This window comes from Jaculus jaculus, chromosome 2 (assembly GCF_020740685.1).
Source record: "Jaculus jaculus isolate mJacJac1 chromosome 2, mJacJac1.mat.Y.cur, whole genome shotgun sequence".
Taxonomy (NCBI): Eukaryota; Metazoa; Chordata; class Mammalia; order Rodentia; family Dipodidae; genus Jaculus; species Jaculus jaculus.
Window position 1 is genome coordinate 160,918,599 of NC_059103.1, and position 22,782 is coordinate 160,941,380.

General features: G+C 40.1%; 1 protein-coding gene across 2 annotated transcripts; it reads right to left on the bottom strand.

Moving 5' to 3' along the window:
• Nucleotides 1–497: 497 nt before the first annotated feature.
• Nucleotides 498–22,317, bottom strand: Tmem64 (transmembrane protein 64). 2 transcript variants are annotated; one of them, XM_004656923.2, is made up of 3 exons: nt 21,520–22,317; nt 5,925–6,080; nt 498–4,098 (listed from the first exon to the last, which is right to left on the bottom strand). In XM_004656923.2, exons 1-3 carry the CDS (start codon nt 22,315–22,317, stop codon nt 3,910–3,912), a joined length of 1,143 nt encoding a protein of 380 aa, XP_004656980.2. In that variant the 3' UTR covers nt 498–3,909. The 2 variants fall into 2 exon arrangements, with proteins under 2 accessions (XP_004656980.2, XP_045000143.1); XM_045144208.1 differs by lacking the exon at nt 5,925–6,080.
• Nucleotides 22,318–22,782: the final 465 nt, after the last annotated feature.

Sequence of the window (22,782 nt, forward strand, 5' to 3'; positions counted from 1 at the left end):
ATTTTTAAATACAAAATCAAAGCAGACATTATGTATGACCCCAAATGGCTAACAAAAAGATGTGTAACAGCATTGGATCTAGTGGAAATGAGACACAGTGTTATTATAGGTGCTAAGAATTAAACATTTATGGCAGTTGGAATGTTCCCTCAAAGGAAATTGTCATGAAAAGCAGTACAGATCAACTCAAAATCAGACTGGTTTATAAAAGTCTTAGGTCTTATGAAAAAAAATCATAAATATCACATCCCAGGACAAATGACTAGTAATTGTCTGACTAGCAAGTCACATTTCATGACTTAGGAGGCATTGGGAAAAAATCCTGAAGAGGAATTGTCATGTGAGATGTCACAGTCATTTCTCCATAGGGCTTCTTCCATCCCTATAACCACCTGTGAGGTCAATTATCAGTGTTATCTTTTTTAAGAGTACATTCCCTTGCCCCTGAATTACTCCCTTTCATGTATAGGGGAAAGAAACAGAAGAGAGAAGAAAAATAAGATATTACCTTTTATTTTCTTAGGCACACAAGTGATTTGGAATAGCAATTATCAAGACATTTCACAGATTCACCTTTAGGATTATCTACTTTAAATCTCAAACCACCTTTAAAAACAATCTGCAGCAATTACTTTGCAGTTCAGAAACAATAGATTTTAATTTAGTTGTGAAATAACATTGTCTGCTCAATGGGTAAGCTTATTTGAACTCCTACGTTTTAAATATCCTGTGAAAGTAATTCCTCTCCTTTTTCTAATGGCTTTTTCAGCTTAAAGCAATAACCTTAAAAATTATATCCAAAGTACTGTATTACAACAGGAACCAGAAACATCCAATCTAAAAATCATGTATACTATAATGAACATCATTTACAGACTAGGAATACCACTGGGCAGAAACAGAATCTTGCCTTGACCAAGGCCCAAAACTTAGGTCAATATTGTTCCTGAGGTCCAAATAAACCTTTCTTCTCAAACACTCCTTAACTGTGAATTGCATGGATTTACTTGTACCAATGTGGCCCACACCTTGAAACTTTCAAGAAAGAAATCAAAGGACAGCCTCCCAGCTAACAATAATGATAAACTTGTCAGCACCATCCCCAAAGGGAGTGACAATGAGCACTATGTGTTGCCACTTGTGGGAATGCCAGGGACATGTTCGTACCTCCCTAAACCTAGTACAGCCACTGTGAGGGTAGATAACCACTGGACACTTAACTGGTGGCCAAGAAAGACATGGTCTTACAGTCATACACTGTAAAAAATATGGCAGCTGGCTGGTTACATAGTGTTTCCAGGGAAAGTATGGCTGACTCAATAAAACCAGTCACTTCCAAAAATGGACATTCTAATGAGGAACTTGGTTATATTACTTTCACAAAAGCACAGATTTCAAGTTGTTTACAAATCAGATGATCACATAAAATAACATAAAAGCACAGTAAACATACACATTAAAAAACTTTTAAGTAACAACTTATCAGCATGAACAAAATCATGAATAATATATAACAAAAATGGAAAACTGAGAGGCCCAACAAATTAAAAACTGAACAAATCTTTCATCAGATTTGGAAATTAAGCATATTGTATGCTTTTTAAATGACTATAAACCAACTTTCTACCTCAATTAACCCAAACCTTTCATTTCCAAAGTTATCCAGGAGTGAAGGCATTCATAAATGCCTATTATTGGACACAGTACTAGAGGAATATAAAAGCAGTGCATGGAAACTGTTGTTGCCACAAGTCTAGGAAGCAGGTGAAAGAGTGTATAAGGCATGGCACTGCTCTGCAGTGTACCGTGAACACAACTCCAACCCTCACCCTAAATGCCCCTGTCAAGCAGCATGATGACAATGGAGTGCTGGTTACTGGGAGCTGGAAAGGTAAAGAAATGACCAGTACTACATTTCAATTGGCATTTTAGAAAAGGTCAAACCATACTATTGTGAAAAAAAAAATGGATGATTTATTATATAAAATTATGATTGGCAGGATACAGAAAAATTATTTCTTTTACCTTACACATTTAGTAGAAGTACCAGGCAAAATGTTAACATTTGGAAGAACTTGTAATAAACTACCAAAAAATTCATTTGGTGAAGTCATTCAAGTCACAAATGCTAAGTAAATAAATGCACTTCAAAATACATGAATTTTAAAACAAGTATGAAAACAGTCATCTTAAATAGTGATTAACAAAATATAACTAACAAGAAACGCAAGAAAAATGTTGCCAAGTTAGACAAAGAAGAAAAATCAAATGTCATTGGGTTTGTTAAATAAAATAATTACTAAAGACTAAGTGGGAAACAAGGACTCAAAAAGTATATATAATTTTATTTTTTTTCCTACCAATGACAGGAGGATTTGGAGGCCAACCCTGTGCTACAGACCAGACCCTTTCAAAACATCTGGACTCTGGTCTTAATTCCTGTGTACTTAAATTATCAAATCCATCTCTAGCTAAGACTAGATAGAATAAGCTACTTGCAAAGATTCCTTTGCACTTTAGGAGTAAATCAGGGCGAAGGTTATACCATAATGAAAAGACGAATATTAAATATTAAAGGATGACTCTGATAGGTTGAAATATTTATAACAGAAAATTTGTATTATTTCTATAACCTTATTTGTATTAAAAAAACTAATCAATTAAGTATGTCAAAAATAGTGGCAACGATTAATGAATAACATGCTGTATGAATCATATGACCAATTATTGTAGTCTATAGTCTTAAGTGCTACTAATAAATAAACTGGATTCATGCTACAGAGAGAAAATATTGAGACATTTAATTTCACATTTCAGAATTCCTGAGTCTTATCAGGGCACAAAAGGAGTACCAAAAACCAAACCAAACTGACCAATAGTAGGGCAAATAACACAAACCTGGGCATTAAATTAGTATTATATTTGTAATTTTAAAGCTGAAGACTACTGGGACAAATACATAAGTACTTCAACAGGACTATAAACAAATTTTAAAGCTTTTTTGTTTTTTTCAAAACAAGGCATTTTGACTAAACAAGGCCACCTGAGTGACAACTTTAATGATGGCAAGCCCACCATTTTAAAAAGAATAATTAAAATGCTTTATTTCAGAGCCCAATTATCAATATAAAAAAGAATTTTTTTTTTTAAGATTGTAATGGGACAGCCCTTTGATGAAAGTTCTAAGAGGGTCAACCCTACTTGGAATAAGAACACCCACCACCCACTAAATAACTTCCTTTTTGCTTTGCATATTACACAGTGAAAATAAAAAGGTATCTAAGAGCACTTCAGTCCCACAATGTAGGATTTAAGCTTGTATGAAAAGGTGTAAATGGCCCTGCAATGATAAGAAGCTTGAGAAAATACATTCAACTGAAAGGTAATGTGTGTTCTCTAAGAAGCAAGAAAATGGGAAAGGAAGCTGTCCCACTTAAACCAAACTAAACAACAAAAAACATGGTTTACCTCTTCTGGAAAAACAACCTAAGCAAAGAATGTTTAACGATATTACACACTTACAACTCCATATTTTACTCATCTTTGTAAGTAAGACAGATGCATACTACTATTCATGGACTTTATAAATAAAGATATCAAACAGAAAAAAAAAATATTTGGATTATTCCTCTGCTCGTAAGTCCCCACAATAAATCAATAAAAAAAGACTAAAGTGCAGACCTATAGAGGCCATTATAGGTATGATAAAGAGGTGCAGCCAAAATTGCATCTACATTTACATATCCAGAAAACGATTCTTGCTTTTAAAAAAATTGTGCAATTGAAAAACTAGTTAGTTCTGTTTGTGCCATGATACAAATAGCACTTGTCTCTGGCGCTAGTGAAGTGACTGCTAGACCCGGGACAGCACACTTGTTTGGCTCTTGACAATCCTACTTCACATAAGAATCATACAATATTGATTCCACCTCCAGAAAACGTTAGGGTCCTCTTGTAGAATGAAGAACCGCTGGGATTTGGTTGACTGCCTTTAACCAGAGAGGTTTTCAGTTCCATCTCGCATGCTACAATAGCTGCATTCAATTCCACTTGAGCTCGATGAACTACGTAAAACATGAGGCCTATACTTATAATGATCTGTGAATAAAAACAAAGGAACAGTTGCTATATACACGGGAAAAGTAAATCCAGGAGCTGGGTGTGGTGGCACATGCCTTTAATCCCAGCACTTGGGTAGCAGAGGTAGGAGGACTGCTGAGAGTTCGAGGCCATCCTGAGTTTACATAGTGAACTCCAGATCAGCCTGAGCTACAGTGAGACCCTGCCTCTAAAAACAAAACAAAACAAATTCCAGTACGTACTCAGTGAGAAATTCTACATTTAAACACTATAGTTATCATTGGTCCTTTTGGGATTTTGCTGCTCATGGTATCAGATAAACACCAACAAACAGCCCAAATAAATGTTTGCTTGATACGAGAAGTCAACTTTACCTTTGTATCAAACACTTCCTTCAAGAAACTAAAGAAAGGATACCTTTATCAGTAAAATGAACATAGTATTAGGTAAGTTGGTACCACTGAGTGCCCATCGGGATTCTAACTGAGAGGGAAGCAGGCCTGCCATTGGCAAACAAACTAGCTGAAGAGAAAACAAAAACTAGTAAAGACTATTTGAAAATGCAATGTTAAAATAGTTCAAAAGAGGCCAGGCATGGTGGCACACACCTTTAATCCCAGCACTTGGAAGGCAGAGGTAAAAGGATTGCAGTGAGTTCCAGGCCATCCTGAGGCTACATAGTGAATTCCAGGTCAGCCTGGGCTAGAGTGAGACTCTACCTCGAAAAAAACAAACAAACAAAATTGTTCAAAAGAAACTAACAAGAGATCAGGAACATTAAATTGTACTTAGGGAAAAACAAACACAGGACATGATTTTTAGAACAGACACTAGAAAAAGCATGGCACCCATTAAGTTGAAAGTTGGTTTCCTATCTTGGGTTACCCATTCATTAGCTTCTTGACTTCAAGAAAGTCCCTTGGAACACTTGGCCTTCAGTTTCCCATTGTCTCATAGGGACCCATTCTGAAACTAAGCCCATCTTGGGCATGTTGTGCTTCTACACGTTCAAAGCTCCTTTGTGAATATCGAGTAGGGCAAAGACAGCAGGTGTTGTTTACAAGACTGTTCTAAGGGCTGGGCGACAGCTTGGTAAATAATTCACTCACTGCACAAGCATGAATACCTAAGTTCAGATCCCCAAAACCCAAGATTTTTTTTTTAAAGGCACATAAGGCAAGAAAGGCAGCAGAGATGGGAGAATTTGAGAATTTTCATAAAGTTCTCCAGCTAGATGGCCTGGCAAATGCAGTGAACAAGGAGAGAGGGTGCCTTAATGGAGGTGGAAGGTGAGTACTGACAACACTGTCCACTGCTCTTCACTTGTGCATCTACCTGTTCCCCTCCCTCCCAATGTATTCAAAGGCTGCCCTAATCAAAAGTGGTCTTACAAGAGAACTCTGTTTCAATTAATCCTCCCATAATTATAAAACTATATAGGCAAGCTATTCTAAAACCAAGTGCTGAGGGTGGCAGGGGACAGAGGGGTAGGCAGGACACATTGGAGTGGGGAGGGAGAGGAAGAACAGGCACTTGGACAAGGCAACAGTACTGAGTACCAATGCTCAGCAAAATTCCAAGTAACTAGACATTTTAACAGTGAGTTTCCAAATCCTGTAATTCTTTGTTATACTAAAAGAAACAAAAATATACTTTCTAGAAACTCAAGGTTTTGATGAAGAACAGGAGAAAGTTTGCACCCTTCCATATAGCTACATAATTAAAAAATATTGTCCAAATGCAGTAACTGCCTAAATTTTATTTTTAATTATGTTCAATGAAATGTTAGTTTCAATAAACAATACAATACAAAGCGGGCATAACAACTTTGACCTTAAACTCACCTGTAAACAAAAAACAAAATATCCACTAACACTCTGTTCGGCGATGACATCTTCCATTGTCCTCAGAGTGGTACCCAAGTAAGAATTCAGAAGCTGGGTAGGAAGCAATCCAAGTGAAGATGCCATCAGATAGTTGGGCAATGAAAGATCAGTAATCTAGAAAGTAGATTAAAAGAAATAATTTATTATTAAACAAAATCTCCCAAAAATATGTGTACAAGTCTTGCTACTAGCTTCTGTTAGGAGTGAAGAGAGCTTAAGTATTTACAAAGCATTCTAATACTTAAAAATGATTATCAAAAAGATACATGCAGACACATTTAGAATGAAATAAAAATTTCAACAAAATTTACTATCCTATTATTCTTTAAGTGAAAGAGAACACCTAACAGTATTTTTCATTACTTATAAATAAAATCCATACAAAAATCAATTCATAAAAATTTCCACACACCTCCTTACTGTCATTAAGTACTCATGAACATTCTGAAGCAGCAGTGTGGTTGCTGTGCTTCACAGCCAAATGACGCTAGAATGGCCCTGGACTGAGTCAGTGACAGTATCTAAGCATATTTTCCCATTTGTAACATAAAAATATCTATCATTTTAAATGTAGAAATACCAGTATTGCTTATTTATTTTTTCAATATATTTTATCTATTTATTTATTTGAGAAAGGCAGGGAGAGAGAGGATGGGTGCACCAGGGCCTCCAGCCACTGCAAATGAACTCCAGATGCATGTGCTGCCTTCTGCATCTGGCTTATGTGGGTCCTGAGAATTGAACTAGGATCCTTTGGCTTTGCAGGCAAACACCTTAACAACTAAGCCATCTCTCCAGCCTGCTTATTTATGTATATATTTTAAATTGTTTATCTTATTTGAGAGAGCACCAGATAGAGAATGGGTGTGCAGGGCCTTCAGCCGCTGCAAACAAACTCCAGGTGCACGTGGTTTTACATACAAGTGCCCTACTGCTAAGCCATCTCTCCAGCTTCTTTATTTCTTTCGTTTTTAAAATGTTTTAGTTTTATTTACTTATTTGAGAGAGGGAAAGGAAGAGAGAGAGAGAGACATAATGGGCATGCCAGGGCTTCCAGCCACTGAAAACGAACATCAGATGCATGCACCACCTGGTGCATCTGGCATATGTGGTTACTGGGGAATCGAACTGAGGTCCTTTGGCTTTGCAGGCAAGTGCCTTAACCACTAAGCCATCTCTCCAGTCCCCAGCAATGCTTTACTTATTTATGTGTATGTGGTAACGTTTGTTTTCTTGTTACTTAGAGAGGCATCTATAAAACCACTGTGGAGTTTTCTACATATTAATTTGTGTGGAAGACAGCATCTAACAAATTCCAAGGACCTGAATTCCTGGCATTCCTTCCCTGGGCAATCTTTTCTCCAATGTGGGTTGACCAACTCCAGCAGACAGGATGCAAAATCACTTCCAGGATTAGGTTATACAAGGACTTCCATCTCCCCCAACCAGCTGCAGCACTGGAAAAGTAGCTCTTGGGAGAGACCCATGTGGAAAGGAAGTGATTTCTCCAGCCAACAGCTAGCAAAGGCTGAGGCCTGCCAAGAAACAGGAGCATGCCTGGAAGAGGCACTCTGCCAATCAAGCCTTAAGATGGCTGCTGCCCTGATCAACACTTGACTGCTAGGTCCACTACATTAGGGTACTTGGTCCACAGAAGCTGTTACTAAATTTGAAGTGACTCAGCAATAAATAACAATTTATGATAAATCACCAGGAGTGAAATTTCTTCTGAATAGTAAAATAAATAAACAAATAAGTAAGTAAAACTTCATACTATATTCCAAATTGTTCACATTAAGGAATGTTTGTCAGTAACATGAGTGTGCTCATCACACTTGCTAACTTGAAGTACTAAATTTAAATTTTTATCCATTTAATCTGTAGTTTTCATTTATAAGGACACTAGCTTTCTACATACATTTTTCTAGTTTCATTTCTTTATAGATTTATGTTTACACTTACATTTTGTTCTCAGAATGTTATTTTTTCTTTTTTTCCTTTTTTTTTTCTTTGAGGTAGGGTCTCACTCTAGCTCAGGCTGACCTGGCATTCACAATGTAGTCTCAGGGTGGCCTCAAACTCATAGTGATCCTCCTACCTCCGCCTTTTGAGTGCTGGAATTAAAGGTGTACACCACCACACCCGGCTTATTTTTTCTTATTCATTGAAGCACTTTATATAGTAAGGATAGCCACTTGATATACTGTATTCACTATATATTTTTCCCATAAAGTATCCTTTCTGTTGCACACCCCTACCCCCCAACCACTTTTGAAACAGGGTCTCACTATGTTGTCAGGCTGGCCTCAAACTTCAGAACTCCAGAAAGCCTCCCTCCTCAACCTCCCCACAAAGATGGCACTATAGGTCAGCACAACAGTGCCTTTTCTCATCCTATAAAAACAAACTTTCTAAATGCCCATATAATCAAACATTAAATTTTCCCTTTGGTTTTCTCATTGCTTTCAGTTTTAGAAAGTGTTTGTAGATTTGTTAGCTTTTTCTATATTTTTCTCTGATTATTTTCCCCCTTAATAGTCAACACACTACACAGTTCAATATCAAATTTATCCAGTTCCTAGCCTTGTATATTAGCAGCATGTCTATTTGCCTGTGGTTGCATTATAAATGAAGTTGTTATACATAAAAGGACCTTTCAGGACCTCTACTGCTGAGTGCCTACATTTTACATTTTATGCTGAGAACAACAGTGCATTGAAGACCACCATTTCCCAAACCCTTTAAACCCATCCCATTACCCTACAAATAATGTAACTATTTCTCACTACTTATTCTTACAGATCCTTTTGCTATTCAAAAAGAAAAAAAAAAAAACAGTACATCTTTCATTTAAGATTATGGTAATGTGAGTATGTATACCACAATAGTCAGTATTATTACCAAGAAGTGTTTGTATAATTACTCAAAATCTGTTTTTAACATGTCTTACACATTTGGCTGTTTCTTTACATACATGTCCTGTAGTAGTTTAGTTCTACGTATCTCCTATGGTGTTACCATTGGTACTGACAGTAACTCTAACTATAATATAATAATACTAATTTGACTTAAATTATATTCGTATGTGGCTATAGATGAACCAAAGAGTTTGAAATGAATACTATACCAACACATTGTTAATCCATCAACCCTAACCCAGTAACTTCATGCAAGATGCTCTGGTATATGCTATGAAGTATAAGACATGGTCCTGTCCGTCGAAGGATTCACACATGGACAAGTCCATGCTGGCTACCTCAGACACGGACTCAAGAACTATGCCCAAGCACTGGAGAGTAAAGAAGAATTAAAACCAGTACAGAAGTGGGGATAAAAGACAGTAACATTAAAAAAAAAAAAAGGTATGTAAAATGGACACGGAAAGCTAAGTGGGTTGGTAGGCAAAGATGGGCAGAATGAAGAAGGCAGGTGTTCTAGGAAGAGAATGAACAAGGACATTGTGGGCATGAAAGCATGGGTCTATTAAGCAAGGCTGGCAGTACATTTTGGATTGTTTATGAGGCACAGGCAAGGGCATCTTGCAAAACAAAGACAAGAAAACTGGCGTGAAACTTGTTAGAGGGCCTGGATGAAGACAGTTTCTGCTCACATGAAAAGTACTCAGTAATAATTTAGAGAAGAAGAGAACTTTCTTTAGAAATAAGCATGTCAAGTATAAACTCAGTAAATGAGACAAAAATGAGTCATAAAAGATTATGGTTAATAACAAAATTATGTTAGAGAAATTAGCTTTTAAAATGAATACTGATGTTACATTTCAAAATTTCCCAACGCAAAACTTCTGTCCATAGTCTTTAAATGTAATGGTGTTTCTTGAAATAGAACCCTAACTGATATTCACATATGCCATCAGTAAAACCCAAATGAGAATGGTAAGAACAGATTTCAAAATTCTGAGCACACACTCAAATTTTTAGCGTAACTACTGCCCCATGGATAAATCAAAGTTTATCAAGCTTTCCACAACAAAATCTCATCTACGGAGAAAGTATCACTACTTACCCATACTTTCTGCAAAGCTAGGTATCTGACAGAAACAAATATTTTTAGTAATCACTATGAATAGTTTTGCTAACATGTTCAGTATTTTCACTAGGCAAAACACACAGTATCATAGTTAAAAAATATTTTTGTGTGTGCCTGCATGTGGGATTCACTGTATGTGCACGTATGTACATGTGTGCATATATAAGCCAGAAGTCAGCTTCAGGTGTCATTCCTCTAGAAGTTCGTCCACCTTTTTCTTTTTCTTTTTTCTTTTTTTTTTTTCTTCTGAGGCAGGGTCTCTCACTGGCCTAGAACTCACCGCATCAGCAATACTTGCTGACCAGTGAGCTCCAGCACTGCAATTAAGAGTATTCCACACTATATATGGCATTTTTACATAGTTTCTGGTGATCAAATTCAGCTTCTCATGCTTGGAAGCACTTTTACTGACTGAGTTATCTCCCTAGCTCCCTTAAAAATATCAATATCTTTATTAAAGATAAATATTCCCAAATTGTTTTAACTTAGCAGTTCCTATCAGCCAAAATCTACTCAGAACATCCATTTTTTGCCCCACTTTGACCAACACAATTTAAAATACTTATCACCACAGAAATATCCCTACCTTCTCACAAGTCCTCATCTAAGGAATTTTAAATGCCTGTCTTCCTTGATCAACTTCTCAAAAGGACACTAAAATCAGACTAGGCAAATACCACTGGCATAACTGCCTAAAATCCTCTGAGATCCTGACTCAGGAATATCATCCAAATCTCAACCTAGCACATCAATATTAGCCAGCTGGTTAGTTTCTATGATCAGAGATACAAACTCTTATCTGATATATGTGTTTTGCACACATAGACAGACAGACAGGAACTCAGCTCTAGAGTTACCTGGAGATGCAACTAACTATATCTGGGCCAGCAGGAGTTAATATTAAACAGCACCCCACCCATACCAAAATGATACTGAAAACACAGTAGCACCATTGGGGGTCAGGATCTGAGGCAGGGCTTAGATCTGAAGAGCAAGAGCTGACTAGTTTATGAACGGGGCAATTTTGGAGTTGAGAATAAGAGCACCACTATCTTTAGATTTTTTTCCCACATACGGAACCTGAGACCTAGAGTTTTTCAAAAGTGGGTGGGGCACAAAATAGGGTTCCTGGGACTTCTTCCCAGTGCTTCACCTTCTAAGTCGACAGCTGCCTTTATCCAACTTTACAGGCTCTAATTTAATCCACCACAGAAACTATCATTTTTACACCGAACCTTGGCATGGATTCAATGGAAAATAAAAAGCAATCTGTTAAATTTTACCCATAATTTCACAAGTTCAGTACTAATTTTGGCAAATTAAACCACCCTGCATAGTTGTATTCTTTGGTTTATACATTTTTTTTTTTTTACTGAGAAGGTTACTACTTATTTATTTATTTGAGAGTGACAGAGAGAGAGAGAGAGAGAGAGAGAGAGAGAGAGAGAGAGAGAGAGAGAGAGAGAGAATGGATGCACCAGGGCCTCCAGGCACTGCAAACGAACTCCAGACACATATGCCACCTTGTGCATCTGGCTAACGTGGGTCCTGGGGAATGTAGCCTTGAACCAGGGTTCTTAGGCTTCACAGGCAAGCGCTTAACCGATAAACCATCTCCCCAGCCCACTATTTTTTATTTTACTTTTACTTATTTATTTATGAGAGACAAAGAGAGAATATGGGAACACCAGGGCTTCTAGCCACTGCAAATGAACTCCAGACACATATGCCACCATGAGTATCTGGCTTATGTGGGCTCTGGGGAACTGAACCTGGGTCCTTAGGCTTTGAAGGCAAGTGCCTAAACTGCTAAGCCATCTCTCCAGCCCTGACAATGTTACTATAAGGTACTGTATAAATTTAATTAAAATACAGTTAACACTACATAAAATCATTAATCCATACATTGATTTTTAAGCTTCAAAAGAAATTAATATGACAATAATTTACTATTTTCCAATTATTGATAAATTATGTGCTTTTCTTGCATATGTCCTCTAAATACTTATCAACATTTCAGAAATGCTGGAGGGAGAAAGAATTTAAAAATGATAATTTTCACTCAGCAGAATAAAAACTAAAAACCTGACTTAAGGAAAAACATTACTGTGTGCAATGGCTTCAGCAAATAGCTCTTATAATCTCTATGCTCTAGTCTCGGTTGTCCTTGTTGGAGACCTTAGAAGCCAGTTACTTGGCTCCTCCCTTACTCTCTACCTCCAACCATCTTCAACATCAAGCTACATGAAGCCTTCTGAATTTCTAAGTAATCTACTTACCACTAGTCAAAGTCCCTATGCCTTGGACACAAATTATTCCCATTTGTTATCCATTCTAAATCCTGCAAAAATCTCCTTAAAATGTAAGTTTACTCCCAAGTAAATTCTGGCCTATGGCTACCAGGAGGTCAGACCCTTCAAAATGCTGTTTCCATTTCCTCTCAGCAGTCTGGACTCTGACCACCTGATGTGTCAGGTTCTCATGCTATGTCTCCAGCTATATCAAAATTTTCTCAGTTCCTAGAACCTTCCTTGCTCTGTTTCTTCTGGTGAGGACACTCATGCTGCTTCTTCCTCCCTTCATTTAGGGTACTCTCGTTCACTACTCTGTCATGGACTCCTCTGGGAAACCTCCTCTGATGCCCAAAGACGACATTTTACAAAGTGATTCCAAATGCTGTGATACAACACAGCAGGCCCTGTGCCCTCAACTGGACAGTTACCTGAAGGCCTCATGATGTTGGTCCCTCAACTAGAGTGCAACTGGTGAAGTAAGGGACCTATCTTCTTTTCTATTATGTTACTAGGCCTTAGCAGAGTAACAGCTAAATACTAGGTCCTAAATATGCACTGATTGGAAGCTGACCATATCAACATCAACGCTGTTATATTCATAAATCTGGAAATCAACAATGGTTAATACTTCACTTGTAGCTAGTACTCAGAAAGTGAAAACATTCAGCCCTAGCATGTACAAAAAATGTGACACTTGGAAATGAGCTCATTATCAACAGTTTATGCCATATGGCTAGAATGCTTTTTCTCCACTGGACTGATAGTGGCTTGAAATAGACTGATTTATTCACAACTATTTACCCCAGCATCTAGATCAGCAGTGAGGGTGCAGTAGGTACCTACCAGTTACCTGCTGAATGGATACTGAATTAGAGTTGAAAGTACTTCCAGTAATTTCTGTGGTGTCACAGCTAAGATGCTTTGGTTGGGTGGCCACCCTGAGAAAAATCTTCCTACTAGAAAAAGAACAAAGTAGGACTATGAGGGAACCCCACTCATCAGCTAAAAAGGACTTCAAAGGGGCTTCTGCTGTCAGAAATGGCTTGCTAAATACATCTGATGCAAAATGCACCTTCACATGTGCAAACTTTTAACGGTTCCCAAATAGTTTGGACATCAACAATGATCCATTTGCAAAGCCAGTGAACATACTGAATCGTCTGGGGACATGCAGTCTCATCACACAGGACCTCAGGAACACAGATTGAAAAACCTTTATATAGTCTGGTGCATTTTTTCTATTTCATTGAACAAAAGTTGACCAAATACCTTTTGTACTACAGTCAAGCTCTATAATGGACTTTAAGAAATACAATGAGAAATAACTATGGCTGTGTGGTCATTAAAAGTCATATTGCAGTATATATGATAAAATGACCTTTATGTCAAGCAACAGAAGGTCACAAAGATCACAACATTTGACACATACTGTTATAAAAATATACAGCAATAAATACAAAGCCAAAAAAGCGCAAAATGTTAGTTATTGTTTTCTTCTTTGTAGTTGCTATACTTACCAAAACATTTACACTGAACTACTATTTTATCAACAAAAATAAAATGTTAAAACGAGTTTTAAAACCTTTCTTCTTTTATTTATTTATTTATTATATGGGAACTGAACAATGTCAAGGCTAAGATGCTCTGTCTGTTTAGGTGGATACCCTGACACTATTCAGACACTACTCTTACACTGCTGTGAGCTACAGATAGAGACTTGTGAATTTTAGGCCTAAATTTGACAATGAGAAACCACAAAAGCAGATGAGATAACTTTAGAGCCAAGGGGGGAAATGGTTTCAAGAAAATAACTAATAGTATTCAGTGAGGAAGTGGGCTCAGATGACAGTTCTCAACTTGCTCATCCTATCAAGCCCTTCACTTGATAGACTGATTCAATGACAAGAATTATGACCCACTATCTTTATGTCAATCTGTGGATATAATACACAGAAAAAGCATTTTTACAAACCATACTATCACTTAGCTGCTTAGAAAAAAAGGCAACAATAAAGCATTTTTCAAAACATTTGCCTTTTAAAATTTTTTAAATTTTTATTTATTAGTGTCAGAAAGAAAGAGTGAGAGAGAATGGGCACGCCAGGGCTTCCAGCTACTGCAAAGGAACTCCAGACATGTGATCCCCCTTGTGCATCTGTCTAATGTGGATCCTGGGGAATTGAACCTGGGTCCTCTGGCTTCACGGGCAAGGACCTTAACTGCTAAGCCATCCCTTCAACCCAATATTTGCCTTTTAAAAAGCAAATTCTAGCACCTAGACTAACTCTTCCCATTTTACAAATAAGAACATAAGAGGCCAGACTCACTAAGTGACTTCATCACAGCCACCACGGTAGCTGACAGAGAACTGGAAGTCCGCAGAGCCCTCAAGCTAAGACTTCATCATACTATGACCTTACTCTCACTTGTCAAAAACCTTTTAATTAGTGGTAATAAACTTTAGTTCAATTCCGAATAAAATTACTAAAAGTAACAACTTCTTAATAGCTCAATCCTAACTCTAAGAAAATTTACTCAAGAGCAGTTATTTCTGCTTTAAGACAGAGCATCTTCAACTGTTGATACCTGAGTCAGTGCTAGTCTCGTACTCCTTAGCCCCTCACCCAAAATCAAACATAAAAACCTTTCTCCTGTTGCCTCTAACCTATTGGGGATTCATGCAAATAACCAAAGCTGGTAGCAGCAATTCTTACAGTGGATCTGCAGAGATCAGAGCTAGGGTGACAGGGGAGACCCTGCACTTTTATTTTTATTTGGCTTGCACTTCATACACAGTACACATGTGCTAGTTCAGATTTAAAATTTTTTGTTCAGAATATATGTGTCAGCTTTACTATGTATGGCAGGAGCTCAGGTTTTATGGTTATTTTGTTGTAGGAGGCACACTTTTTCCATGAAGCATAAGGCAGTAAATATTTAGGCTTTGCAGGATAAGGTCTGTCTCTACTGAACTATGGTACTTTACTTCAAAAGCTACAGATGACATGAGCATAACAGTGACATCATGATTTACAGATTCCAACATTTGACTTTCATATAATATTCATGTGCATGAACAAATCCTCTTCTGATATGTTTTCATAACCATTTGAAAATGTAACTATAAGAAAAGAAAAAACTCCTTAGCTTATATACTCCGTAACACTGGACTCTTACCCTTTTTGACAGCTAACCCAAACACAGAACCCTATACAGCTCCTGACAAGGGAGATCTGGGGCAATGCTTGATACATAGGTGCCCAAGACAAGTATTCAAATGGAACCAGCTGTTCGAGGACCAGCACTGCATGTGGATAAGTTACTGTCACTGATCATTTACTAACCATGTGATATTGGGCAAGTAACTTCAAGATTTTTTTATCTCCATTATTTCAACTTCATGAGGATTAAGGCTGGTTGTTATGAGTATTAAATAAATATGTTCCTGACAGAATAGTGCCCTGTCTGGCACTTAGTATGGGCAATGTATATATTTATTAATTTTTTAATTGAGCTTCAAAGCCCCCCCCCCCTTTTGGAATGCAGAGAATGGGAAGGAACACTTTAAACAGTGAGCAAACTACTTTATCACAACTTGACAACTGATGATATTGAATACAATTTACAACAGGAAGTATGGCTCAGAGAGTAACTACAGTACTAGGAATGGGATACCTTCCAGTGAGTTGCTGGCCAGGGGGGTCCCTGATGCCCCCAAAACATGATAGGCCATGGCCAATGCCCTTGGTTTCCCACCAGGAATAGATGGTAAGACCCTACTGCTTAAGACTCCACATACTTGGGCTACAAGGCCACTGAGAAATCCTGCTAGAAATGAGCTGATAACTTCCTCCATGTAGACCAGCTGACAGAAAGCTGGAAGAAGCCATTCTGCACGCAGTTCAATGGGAGAGAGAGAAATTATCAGTGAAGATATTCAACAGTGGACACTGCAAGCCTTATGATTGGCCAGCCAGGGCAAATGAGCCAACAGGTGCAATAGCAGCACTCTTATCATGGTGGAAACCAACTGCCCTCTAATTGGACTGGAGGCCCACTACATGGGATGGAATACATGCCTGTTATTGAAAACGTAAAACAGGTAGTAGTGAACCTCAGGGGTGTAACATCTGCTGTTGTCTGGCTAAATGTGTATACTATGCTTATCAAACTGCCCAGTAAGCACTTCTCTTAATGTTGATACCCTTATATTAATTCTACTCTCACTTTGGTAGAGAATCTTCTCTTTTTAGATGGCAGTGACCTTGGGATAACTCAGAAGGCATCATGGTGCTGGAAAGAAGTGATAGGAGTGCTCAGTACTCTCTATCACGCCTTCCAAGGCTCAGGGTCTATTGTGGAAGAGGTGATGGAAGGAATGTAAGAGCCAAAGAAAGGGTGGACTCCTTACAACGTGCTCCCCCCAGATACAAAATGGCCTGGATATCCATGACCTCACAGTTACTGACACTACCTACATAAGATCATCATAATAGGAGGAAAAGATCATGACATCAATATAAGAGAGAAACTGATTGAGAGGGGGAGGGGATATGATGGAGAATGGAGTTTCAAAGGGGAAAGTGGGGAGAAGGAGGGCATTACCATGGAGTACTTTTTGTAATCATGGAAGTTGTTAATAAAAAAAAAAAATTAAAGGAAAAAAAAAGAGGAACTACAACTACCTCAAGATAATGAAATAAATGTGAGAATCAACTCTGATTTAAAGAGGTATTTGTTTTCTATATAACTCTGCCACTTGAGACTGATACAGACTCAAAAGGAGCATGATGAGGGCACACATAAAGCTGCCTGCAAGTCACAAAGCAGTGTACATTACATGACAACGGGGACTTAGATACTGTCGTTTGGGCTGGTATTTTTAGTTTCAACAATTTAGAGTTGATGAAAATAAACTTACCATGTTTATTTGCTTAAGAAGGAATATGCCATATTTTATAAGTTTTTTTAAAATATGAATGTCATGACCTATATAACCATATTCTATTTTCAGATCAAAAAACATTTTACTGAATGTAACTTTACAATACAGTTCTCCAAGGGAGCATCACCTAGTGGACTTTACAAGGATGTTTTAATGAGCACTAAACACAGGGTGAGGTGTTACTTTTGTGAATGTTTCAATTGTTAACAAATTTCAAAAAATTTCTTTTAGATGTCTCTACTCTTTAAGTATGCCATCTTGTATACCCATGTCAGCAGTCTTTCCTTAGTGATTCAGAATTAGCTTTTCCCAGACACTGATAAAAAGTGAAACCTGACTTTTCAGACTACTTACAGGATTTCATTTGTACATTTAAGTCAAAAATATCATGCCTGGGCTGGAGAGATGGCTTAGCGGTTAAGTGCTTGCCTGTGAAGCCTAAGGACCCCGGTTCGAGGCTCGGTTCCCCAGGTCCCACGTTAGCCAGATGCACAAGGGGGCGCAGGCGTCTGGAGTTCGTTTGCAGAGGCTGGAAAGCCCTGGTGCGCCCATTCTCTCTCTCTCCCTCTATCTGTCTTTCCTTCTGTGTCTGTCGCTCTCAAATAAATAAATTAAAAAAAATAAAAATTAAAAAAAATATATCATGCCTATGTCTTGGGGTGCTGAGGAATGAATAAATTAATGGAACAAAGGACATATAGCAATTAATCATGGATTGGCAAGAAAGGAAGTACAGGAGTGGATGGAATCTATCCTGAAGGAAAAAGAAAATCCATCTGAGGATTTCATGCAAGGGAATAATAAAACCACATGTATATTTAAAGATCTGTTTTGGAGAAAGATGGGAGAGCTTAGGCCTGGAGGAGGGGGCAGGGAGGTTGAGGTGCCTGAACTAGGGCTGTTGGGTATGACTAATGTGTTCAGGTGGAAGAATCTACAGGTCTCAGGCAATGGTTCTACCCGAGGTTTGAGAGAGAGGGGTTGTCAAATGCCAAAAGTCACTAAGACTGCACCAAGTGTTTCACTTCCCTCTCTTTCTTGACATATTAATCACTCCTCTGAGGTTAATTATGGCCATGTAACTTGTTCAGGTCAGTAAAAAATGGGATGGCCTACAGGGGAAAGCTTCAAAAGCTAGTGTACAACTCACAATGTAATCAAGAGCAAGATGGTGGCTCTGTGAGCCTAGATCACAGAGTACAAAACACAGCCCTTCCCTCAAATGAAGTTTGGTCTATACCTGTATCAAGCAGAAGAAATCTTTGCTTTTCACCCACTGAGACTTGGGTGGTGTTGCTGCAGCATACTTGAGCCTATCTGGAATAATCTTGTATGAAAACAGTAACACTTGTCTTAGAGATGGGTTGGTTAAGAACAGTACACAGACCCTATGAGTTTAGAAACCCACTGTAATGGGCAGCAAGACATGTAGATACAAGATTTCACCAAGGACATTAAAGCAAAGGAAAGCTTTATCTATTTTCCAGAATAAATGATGGAAGTAGAAAATATAAATACATATATGAGAAATTATATTGCTTATGGATTTAGAAGCAATACTACAGTGTTATTTTCTGTTCTGTGAGTTTCAAAAATGGAGTTTCACATAAGACAGAAATAAAGAATTATAGTTAAGAATAGATTAGAAGCAAGGAGAAGCCACCTTCCTTCTTCCACATATTCAACTTTTACAATCAGCTCTTGCTACAAGAATGTAAACATCACTATACAGACCATTAACAAGAGTAGCTGGTAATTATTAAGAAGTGACTATGTGCCAAACAAAACAATGCCTTCACTGCATTACTCTATTTAGCACTCACAACTACTATGCTTTACAAATGAAGAAATATGCAGGTCATACAGCAGGAACCAAGCCTGGGACTATCTTCAAAGCTTATGTTTACCATATCCCCTGTACCTAACTTCCTCTTTGAGGTTAATTTTTGATTTGTGGAAACTGAGAAAATGCACTTTCATTAGGGAATGGGTAATAGGAAGATAATCCAAAGATTCAAAGACAGGGAAGACTATAGAAAACAAAAGTATGCCTGGATAAGGGGCAGCTGTGGGTACACAAAAGAGAAGAAGTAGAGAGGGTAGAGGTGGAATGAAATTCTGGGAGATAAAAGGAAAAAAAAACAGACTAAAACCAGTATCACCCTCAACTATACTTTCATTTTTTTCACATATTTTGGGAAAATTCAGGTAACTGTTTTTGTTGAAAGGGCCTCTTCTATAAGGAGAGAGTTTAACAGATTGAAGACACAACAGGCCATATCCAATGTCTTCACCAACCACTCCGCTTATGGCTATGCGTAATTCTGTAGTAACATGCACCATGTCCATTGATGACAGGATCAAACTCAAGTTCATTGGTGGTTGTAAATTAAATTTCTGGTTGATAATACCTACTTCAATACATTTTCCCTTTTTTTCTAGCCATCGAATACCAAATGAAAGTTGACTGTCCCTTGTCAAGCTCAATTTTAAGTATGTATCCAAAGTTCTTAAATAATTTCCAAGTACAAAGTACAGCTTGTTATAGATCTACTAGGTAAGAGATATTACAGAAAGAAGAGTAAATTTACTGTCAGTCAACAATATCTTACCAAATATCTATGTACTAAATATACCTCAAAGAAACAGAAGGGCTACTGGTTGAGGCCCCACCACCAGGTCACAGTTCAAAGTTTGACTCAACAGTTTACTTACTACCTACATGACCTTGGGCATTAACAGAAAGAACAAACATTGGACAAATAAAGACAAAGCTGAGTTTCTGCAAGCCAGATTCTGTTCATATAACTATCTTATAAAATCATCTCAGCAAGTTTCCAGGCCTGTTCCACTACTTTACACACAGAAACCAAACCACCAGAACGGGGTGGGGGTGGGGCACAACACTTTGACGACTTGACCAGGTCACCATATTCTACAACAGCAATACTCCATAGCACCAGCCTGTGCTCCCAACTAGTAGACAGCAGTCTACCAGAAGATGTGCCTAATCTTCTCTGCAGGGCTGACTCAAGGATTACAAATGATATGGGGAAACAGCCTAGGATAGCTGTTGGCACACAAAGGGTGGGCAAGAAAAGACACAAGTTAAACCACAGGAAAAACCTATTAGAATGAATCCATTCAGGTTTCTTAGCCCCAAGCATTTCTCAGTCTTAGGACACTTTATTAGTAACAAACTACTATTATAAGGTTTGGTCAAAATTCATGTTTATATTTCAACTGTGAACAGCTAAAAGTTTAAAAGCTGAGACCAAACTACACCTCCAACTACTGGTGGATACAGTTCCATACACAATTGTCTTGTGGTTGAAGGGTTGAATTCCTAGGAATCTCTATATGAACTTTACAGTTTAGAATTACTGAACTTGGGAAACTCAAGTCATCTAGCTCATTCATTTTGGAAAACTCAAGTGAGGTAAGTTTAGTAATTTGTTCAGTCACAATGTTTGTAAAGACCAGAACCCGTTCTTCCAATGGGATGGTCACCTTCTCTCTGGCAGGGTTTCTATCCTTAATTCAGCTACACGAAGATGCACACTAGCTAGCGAACCTTCCCAGTCAGCAGAACATGTGCAGAGGCAGAAAAGGGTCTAGGGAAGGTGTGTTTCAAAGAATAAAGAAAACAGATGCCCTATGAGCAAAAGGTTATCTGTCCTACTGTTTTGTTTACTTCCCAATTATTTCAAAGTCAAGTTCCTCTAAAGAAAGATACACAGTAAGATCTTCTCCTGTATGTCATATTACAGCAAATTACTTGAAGGAAAACGACCTATTACAAATTTAGGAAACTCCAAGTTCTGGGATCTACGGTTGTCCCTTCTAATGTTAAAGCCAAGAAGTGTCTCTTCAGTCCCAATGTTGCTAGAAATTCGAATGAAAACCCTGGGTGTATTTATGCAGGGTGCAGAGAAATCTCTGGATGTGAAGCCGTCAAAGCTGCTTCAGAAATAAGATGGAAAACATTTTCATTCGTGCACCCTCCCAAGTTAAAAAAGACTCATTTTTAATCAAATCCATATCCCACCCGGCCCTAAAAAAAAGGGGGAGGTTCTGCCAATCACCATATGTACTGAGAAGCCATCTCAAATTCATTCGTTGGATAGTATGAAAAGCCATTATAACTCCTATTGTCAATGTCACTTCCCTGCCTGCTATTTATCTGATGGAGCGCCCTCCCGGGGCCGTCACAAGACCTCTCAAAAGCAGATTTGGAGAGGGCTAGGCCAGCAGGACACACACTTACCGAAAACACTGCATTCTGAAGCCCAAAAGGTATGGGGGTGAGTCGGGCCAGGGCCACCACCTTCAGCCCGCTTCCTCCCTCCACGACGCGGATGACAGCGCTCAGCTTGTCGCTGCTCTGGATCCGGGCGGCCACCCAGGCGGTGAGCAGCCTCTTGCAGACCACATGGGCGATGAAGGTGCCGATGAGGACGCCCACCACCATGAGACCCATGCCCAGCACGAAGCCGTATAGGTAGCCGGCGGCCACGTTGAGCACGATGTATCCCCAGCCGCAGGGAAAGGAGACGACGATGAAACCCACGACGAAGAGCAGGACCCCGAGCAGCGAGTCGAGGCTCTCCACCCAGAGCAGGAGGTGCTGCAGGTAGCGGCGGACCAGGGCCAGGGAAGCGAAGCACAGGGCGGCCAGCACGCACACCAGCACGGCGCTCCGGCACCAACAGGTGCTGCCGAAGCAGCAGCAGCAGCGCCAGTTTCTCACCTCGGCCACGCCGACCACCGCGCCGCCGCCGCCGCTCCCGGGGCCGCCCGCCGCCGGCAACTCCGACGCCGAGGACGAGGCCGCGGGCGCTCCGGGGCGCTCCAGATAGGCTCCGAGCAGGGCGCCCGAGGCCGCAGCCGCCGCCGCCGCCGCCGCCGCGCTCGCCCCGCCCCCGCGAGGGAGGCGGTCCTCCGGGCCAGCCCCGCCCGCCGCCGACACCGCCCCGGCCGGGGCCCAGCGGCCCGGCAACTCCCGGACGGCGTAGTGCAGGACGCGGGGCAGCGCCTGGAGCAGGCAGCCGCCGGGACTCCGCATGCTTCCCGGGACGCCGCCTCAGCCAGCCAGCCAGTCCTCGGCCGCCGCCGCGACCGCCCGGAGACCGCCTTCCATGGCGCTGCCGCCCGCCCGGCCTCCACTTCCGGAGCGGGCCCGAGCAGCGCGCAGAGCCAAGATCCAGCTCCACGTCCCGCCACGGCGGGGGAGACTCTGGACCCCGCGCGGCCTGAGCCACGCCCCCTTCGGACACTGGGGCGGGGCGGGGGCGGGGCCTGAGCTCGCCGCGGCGCTGGGAGGGGCGGGGCCTGAGCTCGCCGCGGCGCTGGGAGGGGCGGGGCCTGGGGCGCGATGGGCGGGGTCAAAGTCCACCGGCCCCGCCCCGCGCGGCGCGCAGCCCTCGGGGCTGAGGGACCGCGTCGTCCTCGCGCGGGGGTTATCCGCGACCTGAGGCGGCTGACGGCGACCTCCGGGAGAACGCCCACGCGCGGGAGGAAGGCGGGAGAG

What these genes read in the sequence shown, in the direction of transcription:
- Tmem64 (XM_004656923.2), bottom strand. Translation starts at nt 22,317, where the DNA reads ATGCGGAGTCCCGGCGGCTGCCTGCTCCAGGCGCTGCCCCGCGTCCTG. An exon ending in TTCAGAATGCAGTGTTTTCG is followed by an intron (nt 6,081 to 21,519) that starts GTAAGTGTGTGT and finishes TCTACTTTCTAG; the next exon opens with ATTACTGATCTTTCATTGCC. An exon ending in ATTTTGTTTTTTGTTTACAG is followed by an intron (nt 4,099 to 5,924) that starts GTGAGTTTAAGG and finishes TTTTATTCACAG; the next exon opens with ATCATTATAAGTATAGGCCT.